The 8,310-nt window shown below is 41.1% G+C and overlaps 1 protein-coding gene across 2 annotated transcripts; it reads left to right on the forward strand.

The window, feature by feature from the left end:
• The first annotated feature begins 292 nt into the window (after positions 1-292).
• On the forward strand, positions 293-7,637 carry LOC111335261 (uncharacterized). Of its 2 annotated transcripts, XM_022941132.2 has the most exons (5): positions 293-434; positions 2,420-2,463; positions 2,744-3,385; positions 4,417-4,497; positions 4,952-7,637. In XM_022941132.2, the coding sequence occupies exons 3-5, from the start codon at positions 2,755-2,757 to the stop codon at positions 7,303-7,305; spliced, it is 3,066 nt and encodes a 1,021-aa protein (XP_022796867.1). In that variant the 5' UTR covers positions 293-434; positions 2,420-2,463; positions 2,744-2,754; the 3' UTR covers positions 7,306-7,637. The 2 variants fall into 2 exon arrangements, with proteins under 2 accessions (XP_022796867.1, XP_088586201.1); XM_088730075.1 differs by lacking the exon at positions 2,420-2,463 and having other exon boundaries at positions 301-434.
• Positions 7,638-8,310: the final 673 nt, after the last annotated feature.

Raw genomic sequence — 8,310 nt, forward strand, 5'->3', positions numbered from 1 at the left:
CATATTTTTACATGATATTCCTTTGACCCGCAGATATCAAATGCGAATCGAGGAAATAAAGCGAAATATAATATAATAAGACAAAATGATACACGAGAAAAGTATAAAAAAAAAAAAAGCGAAATATAATATAATAAGACAAAATGATACACAAGAAAAGTAAAAAAAAGTCGGTCAGTTGTCTGTAACGTTACACTACCTTGTGTTACCTAGTTCCATAATTCCTCTGGGCAAAGTGAGTGCGGGCTCGAAAATCAAATCGTACTGTCACAAAACGTCATCGACTGATGAATGCAGCGTCAGCGTCGGACTTTGTTTCATACATGTACATGCAAGACTCTATCGTTTCCCATTATCGATAGCTACGTGCATTGAAAGGCTTCTGTAAATGCCAATTGCTAGCTGTGGTTGAAAAGGAGGTTTCAACTCATTAGGTGAGCAAAATGTTGAAATTGTTATTCAAACAAATGCTTCAAACGGTTCAGTGCCTACAGGCACTAGAACGACTACACATGTTAATAAAGGTTATGTAAGTATGTATATATGTCACAGGATTTGTCGAGAGACACTCGGCATGGAAATAAACATCCGGGAAATCTTTTGATATCGTTGATAAGAAGTACCATCAATAGAAGTAGTTCTTCTGTGTTTATTCTCTAGGATGACGAGGATTGTCTTAGTGATGTTGGTCTGCTGAATATTAAACATGACTGAAAGCGGAAGTTTTAGCAAATATGCCCACACTGTTTCGAAATATTTTGGCTATTCACATGAATCAAGTAAACACAAGCACCGTTCAAAAATGATAAAACTTTTGTAAAAATCCCTCATTGAATTAATTTGTGGGAGTATTCAAACAATTTTTGAATTCATGTTGAGATCTCGTTTATAGATGAAGTACGTGCAACAACTGAATTATCATGTTACCCGTACGGCCCCACTCACGCAATTTGGATAATGAAAGCTGACGTGTGTAGCCTGCACACGTCAGCCCTCACGCGAGCAGGCCGTGTAAAGTTATCCGGCGCCGCACTTGCTCGGCTCTGTCAAATTTCCAAGAACGTGAAATCTCTATTTTGGATATAAATTTAAAAGAAAACTGTAAGTCGCGTATTGCGATGAATTTCTTGTTCTGATTCGGGAAAAATGAAAGAATTTTTTTTAAATTCTTGTGCCTTTTCTGTAGTTGTCCATTGTTCGCACACTGTTTGTAATCGTTTCACGTCAAGGTTCAAATATACTCGTAAAATACCTAACGACTGAGTTCGGTCGGGCTGTACAGAAAAATAATTGGTCCTTGATCGCTACACATGAACTTCACTGCGCTCGGTCCTTAGGTCATGATCTTAAACTAGATTGTGGAAGATAATCTCAGACTAAAATGTTGTGAACTAGAGATGTTTAATCTGAACGCGATCTTCTCATTCGGCACAGCTACAAATTTTTAAAGCTAGACTCGAAACTGAAACAAATATTGAAATACAAGAAAAAGAATAACACACAAAGCGACAACTTACATATTTTTGGCCATCTCCAAGCGAAACCGAACATCAACATCAAAAGACGAAAAAAGGCAAACCTCACTACGCACAAACAACGCACAGCGATTTGAGCACATGGTCGCTAAGGTCATGTGATCTGCACAAGGGAGGACCGGAGGGGTAAACTGTCCCTAACATGCAAGATATTTGCCCGAACGCCCAAGTCTACTTACTGTACTTTATTTCCCGGTAAAAACAAATAACTTTGAATCGTTGTTTTGCTAAGAGAGGTAGTGGAGTAGATGTAATATTCATTAAGAAAAAATGAGCGGAATTTCTGTTTGAAGCGTATTCAACGAGGAAAAAGGTTTCAATATATTTACAACTTACGAGCACATGGCATTGCTTGACAACCTCACAACAAACGTAGGGGGAGACTGGAACCAATACTACTCAGTCTCTACAAATACACCACACTGTTCAAGGTTAATAACATTCTTGGGGTTTGGGTTATATGCACCGCTTTAAGAGACTTTGGGTCGGTCATTGAAACGAGGTCTAATGTCGGGCCCCAGTTTTTGTCAATAAATGGACTTCGAAAGTTCCTCATAGAAGGGAGGGGTTTGAACTAATTAGATTTTTCTTTTAGACCTAAAAAGAAGCCCTTTCACAGTTTTTGCAAAAACTTGAATTATAGTTGATATTTCCGCTTGATTCAAGGTTATTTAGAGCGCGCTGTGGATGAACAAGGGTTAACCTTTAGAAAGACTTAGCACCGCGTTTACGTGAAACGTGAACGGTAAGAGTGGCCACGTGACCGAGTTTTTCCTGCCATTTTCTCAGGTTTGGCGGTTGTGCTTTACCGTTTCGACGTGAAAGTAACCTGTTTCGCGTTTACCGACGTGTACGTAAGATTTTCACCTCTTTTTCTCACACAGAGTAGAAGCTAATTGCCGGAAGAAGGGCACCAAAACCAGTCCTGGTAAGTCATTGACACTATTTTAAGTGAATCACGTGCCATTTCACGTTAATGCGGCGCTAAATTTGTCTTTTGTTTCAATAACCGACCCTTTGAGTTTATGGACTTTGAGATAATATTTCATTCACATATTTACGAGGATGGTAGGGACATGATCCAGTATCAAATGTCTCCAAAGGTTGATATTTGTTTGTAATGAGATTTGATGATTGCTTAAAAATACGCGCTACTTTCAATGTGGGACAGAACTAGGTTAAGCTGACCAATTTGTTTGGTTCATCAGCTAACCCGCTGATGGCTAGTGGTCCACCATCAGTGGTCTCATCCAAGGAGACAACCAACTATGCACGGCTTTGTCGTCTTCTGGTGGATGTCGGGTCTCAGGTCTTGAGGGACACATTTGATGGAATACACCCTCCGGTGGGACTCCATTCAGTTTTGGCTGGTCACCCAAATCATGCAAAACTACAGTCTCTTCAGAAGAAGAAAGTTATTAATCCTAAACAATGGGGGAAGTTGTTCCCTGTCATTCCAGCATCTGTTTCATCAGCTGGCTTTGATATCACTCTCTTAGTGGTGCTACTGAGGAATATCTGCGGTCTCAGTCCTCCCAGCAGTGGTTGGGACCATCTTCCTCCTGTTACAGAAGGTGGTGCATCTGCTAACATAGCCAGGGTGAAGTTCTATCGAAATACTGTATACGGCCATGCTGAGCAAGCTGTGGTCGATGACACCAAATTCGATACCTTATGGCAAGATATTGGTGATGCAATAGTTGGATTAGGAGGAGCAAAGTACGCTGCAGCTATTAACAAGCTCAAGAATGAATGTATGGATCCTGATATGGAAAAACACTACAAGGAGTTGCTATCAATGTGGAAAAGAGATGAGGACAACATCAAAGAAAAGCTGCACGAGGTGGAAGGTATGTTATGAAATCAGTTATTTTAGGGTTGGGGACTCAAAACAAACGACGGAGGCGATTTGAAATCATGAAGGCCACACCTTGGGTCAACCAGGTGTCAAGGGAGGTATTAGTATTTATTAAAACAGCAGATGGGTTTGAAGGAGCGCCCTGATCGGCCACTCAAACTCTGAACATCCTTTCTCACCTCTAAGCAACTCGCGCCCGAATCATCGTAGCCATTGCGGGAGTAAAATATTTAAAATCATCTTTTTGTGCTACATTATCACACTGTTTTAGTATCTACCACTAGCTACCTCCACTTCGGTGAATAGTTGTTAACTTTAACAAAATTGGTTTTATTATGTGACAGCTTGCATACATATTGGATACCATTTCGCAGCTTTTATTTTCCTTTGGTCAGACTTCAGGGAACTGTTCTTTTTCTGTCTTTCACATGCTTAAAATTGAGTTTTTTTGTATCCTTTGTGTCTCCTCTTTAAATGTAAGAGGAGGGTATTCTGGTTAGGGATGTTTTTTTTTTCTACTTCTTTAGTATAGGATACAAGGACATGTAGTTTTTATTGAATTCAAGCTTCCTTATTCGGCGGATTTGACCCTAATATTAATAAATCTTACTGTTTGGCGGATTTGAACGTTCCATATATCACGGTTAATGTTGTGAAAAACTTTGCTTTAATTCATTAATGGCACTTTTAATGCTTACGTAATAGTCTGTCTTACGATGGAGTCACTTCCGTGACCATTCGATTCCTTCCAACTGGTTTTCTTCGGGTGATCAAGGAGACGCACAGTATGCAGTGAAAACGTTGCGATCCATATCGGAAGTGAATAATTTGTAAGGCTAGCGATGGGACTTCATTGAAAAGATCACGTTCTTCAGATTTTCACAATTTCCGAACTCAAATTTGATTTTCTCACACTTAACGTTTTCATAGAAAAACCACACAGAACTTGTAATTTTAGGAAATTATGTATGTAGTGAAAATGTGTCGACTTCATCAACAAGTAGACATTCTCGATCCTTAAAGGAAAACTTGAACATGTCAAAGAACAAGTGAAGAACGTCAGTAAAACGTTGGACGCCATCTTTGGATCAAAGCAAGCTGAAGGTCAGTATTTCAAACGTTTAGCACCGTTATCAGAAGGCTCACTATCTGCGAACATAAGAGGTTGGAAAGTAGTGTACTGAAATCAGGCGAAGTATTCTAGAAATGTTCGCCTCAAGGCTCGTGGGTATACCGAAAAAATATACAAGACCCATAGGATATACGCTGAATCGTTCATAGGCGTCAACTTTTTTGCAATCGAGTGTATATTCGAAAGCGTTGCTTGATTGGTATGTACACACATACAAGCTCGTTGTGTTGCAATCTAAACCACCCCAAGGAAAACTGGGTTACCAAACGAAATGCTTTGGCGTATCGTAAACTGCTGATTTCCTATGCCACCGCTTCATAGTGATTGCGGATTTGTATAGTGCTGTACAGATATTTTAAAAAGCTTGTGGAACACATGTCAGCATTATTTCTTGAACTTATTTGAAACGCCAAAATCTACTTTCAGATGATGTTGATCCAAGTAAACTGGTCGATGAAATACGCCAACTTTACAAAGTCCGTGAGGGATGGTTGGCACCGTTTCCGTGGTGCGAAGACTTTTGCTTTCATCTTGGCGATATCTACACCAGACTTAGGGTGGTAAATAGAAAGAAAGCAGGAAGGAGAGCCGAAGGACACGTTGTTACCATGTCTGAAATCTTCAAGTCACACGAAGAATGTGAGAGTCCCAGAACATCGTTAATTGAGGGAAAGCCCGGTATGGGAAAAACAACCTATTGCAAGAAACTTGTTTACAGCTGGGCGGTAGGGAAAGAAGAAACAGGTGGTTTCCTGCCAAGCTTCAAAATCGTATTGTTCATCAAATGTCGCGATGTGAAGGGGGACCTGTGGGCGGCCATTGATGATCAACTTCTACCTCGAGATATCGATGAAGCCGTAAAAGGGAAATTCTTCAACTTCATTCGCCGCAATCAGTCTGAGGTTCTGCTGGTCCTTGATGGATTGGATGAAGTTTCTGCGAGTAAACTGCCAATGTTTGCCGAAATCATCCAGGGAAGAATCCTTCCAAATTGTTACCTCGTTGCTACAGCGCGACACGAAGCTGGAGTTAAAGTTAGAATACACTGTGACACATTGCTAGAGGTTGAGGGGTTCACTGAAGAAGATGTGCGAAACTTTATCATGAAATACTTCAAAACAAGAGAGGATTTGGCTAAAACTCTCATCGAAGAGATTGAAAAAGATAAAAAATTGAAAGACATGTCGGCAAATCCTCTCAACACCGCTCTTTTTTGTCTGGTTTGTGAAGACTTTGAAGGGGTCTTCCCAGAAAGTAGGACGGAGCTGTACGTGGAAATAGTGCAATGTGTTTTGAGAAGATACAAGCGAAAGAAACAACTTCCAGAAAACGGCGAAGACCTCATTGAAGAGTACAGAACCCAACTAAAGCACCTTGGCGGGATAGCACTTAACGGTTTGCTCGAAGACAACTTGGACTTTGACGACAGTGAGCTTGGAAATCACAAAAGTGACTTACCTAAATTTGGATTTCTTTCCGTTCAGCCAGGAGGCAGCAAATTAAGACCGCGCCGACGTTATGCTTTTCTTCACAAGAGCTTTCAAGAATGGTTTGCCGCACACTATCTGTGTCGTCGGTTGATTGCGAAGGAAATCAGCCCCAGCGAAATAGCTGTTGACAAACATTTCATCCACCAATTGAAAGAAGTCCTTCCATTTGTGTTTGGTATGCTATCAGCACAATGCGAAGAAACAACGGTGATCCTTGTAAAGAGCATAGCGACACACGTGAACCAGGAGGTGGATGAAGTCAGAGATGGATGGTTCAGAGTTGTATTGGACTGCATCAAAGAATGCAAGGAGGATAATGATCTGCCGACTCGTTTGTCACGCGTTTTTGGCTCACTTCTTCAACTGGAATGTGTCTCTCTTGAAAGATCAAATGTTGGTGATCCCGATGTTGTTATTCTGACTGAAGCACTTAAAACCAATACAACCATAACAAGTTTGCATTTTTCTTTCAATGTAATTGGAGCTGGAGGCGCCGTTGCTCTGGCCGAGGCCCTTTCAAGCCATCCGTCCCTGAGAGTGTTGAATTTAAGCACCAATAGAATTCTTGGTAATGGAGCTTCTGCGTTAGCTGGTTTACTCAAATGTAACTCAACTCTGACGGAATTGTTACTGCCCTTCAACAACATTACCGACACTGGTGCTGATGGTCTGGCCGAAGCCCTGAAATGCAACACTTCTCTGTCAAAGTTGAATTTAAATTTCAATAACATTGGCCATCTTGGTGCTGCCACCATAGCCGATGCCATTAAGTGCAATGAAACCCTGACAGAGTTGAGACTGTCTGGCAATAAAATAGGAGACACTGGTGCTGCTTGTCTTGCAGATGCAATTCGGGTGAACACTTATTTAAAAATGATTCTTTTGGATGGCGGTGACATTGGAATTGCTGGTGCCACTGATCTGGCTGAAGCACTCAAATGCAACCAAACCTTGACAGAGCTGGGTTTGCACGATAACAACATTGGCGATTCTGGCACTACTGCTTTGGCTGCTGCCCTTAAATGCAATAATTCCCTGGAAAGGCTGGATTTATCGAGGAACAAAATTACTGATCGTGGCGCTCTCGCTTTATCTAATGTCCTTAAGTGTAATACTATTCTGAAGGAGCTGTATTTGGCCCGCAACGGCATCGGCTATCGTGGTGTTGCCGCGCTAGCTGATGAGGCTAAAGGGAGCACGACCTTGACGAAGTTAAATTTGTCTGGAAACAAGGATGTGGCGTCTGTTGTTCAGGAACTCCGCTCAAAACTTGGCAATCTTAATGAGTAACACAATCTTAATTCAGACTTTTTTTCAGTGTGCTGCATTACAAGGAGCTGATGAGATTATGAGAACGCAAAGTAGAAATTTGGCTTAAGTACAGGCACAACCAAATTTTTCGAGATTGGGTTTCAATCGTAGACCAAAATGAAGGATCGATGCAAGTCAGTATGAGGCCCTTAACATGGCTGTTGCATGAAACTAATGAAAACATGGCGGTTGCCATATGACAATTCCAAAGCTGAATTTCAATCAATCGCTTGAGTGTAAGCAAGAACTTTCATAACGAGGTTTAAAATAAAGGTTATGGCAGCCCTGGGCTGACAATGACGAGACACCAACTGGGTAAATCAGCTATTGTGCAATGCTATCACTCATGTTTAGCTTCTTGTCCTGTGCACTGGAAAACATGGTTTCAGTTTCTCTTGTGAACATCACCTGAGCTTTCCCTGATACGTACTGACCCTCCCCGGTTTCATGCAACATATACTTGATTTTGATGCTTCATTTGAAGTGTCTTTCGATACATCTTGCCATGGGAAGGTGAGATTTTTGATTAGCGTTATTTCTGAACAGAACTTGAAAGGGTACTCTGTGGTATCTGGAACATATGTATTTCCCCCTTGATGTTATATCCGAGTCTGGTTAGGATTAAAGCAAAACACCTGAAGGCGACTTGAACACGAGATACCAAACCGAAAGCAAATGAGCTACTCAGTTTAGAATACGGTTGCCTCGATGGTAGCGTGTACAAAAACACTGTTTGGGGTGCCCTTAGTGTGAAAATTTAGGCTTCTCAATCCCTATTGGGAATTCTAGAGGGTGCAAAATTTTGATTTAAAGGTAATTTTTTTACGACACCATACAAACATCTAGAAGCATTTCTATTATTTTCGCTAGATAAATTGAGCTTCATCGGCGTTAATTTAGACTTTTACTAAGCTTGGGGGGCGGGTGCACGGGGATAACATCTGAAATCACTTCCCTCTACAGTCCACAACTTCCGTCCACATC

Source organism: Stylophora pistillata, chromosome 1 (genome assembly GCF_964205215.1).
Source record: "Stylophora pistillata chromosome 1, jaStyPist1.2, whole genome shotgun sequence".
Classification (NCBI taxonomy): Eukaryota; Metazoa; Cnidaria; class Anthozoa; order Scleractinia; family Pocilloporidae; genus Stylophora; species Stylophora pistillata.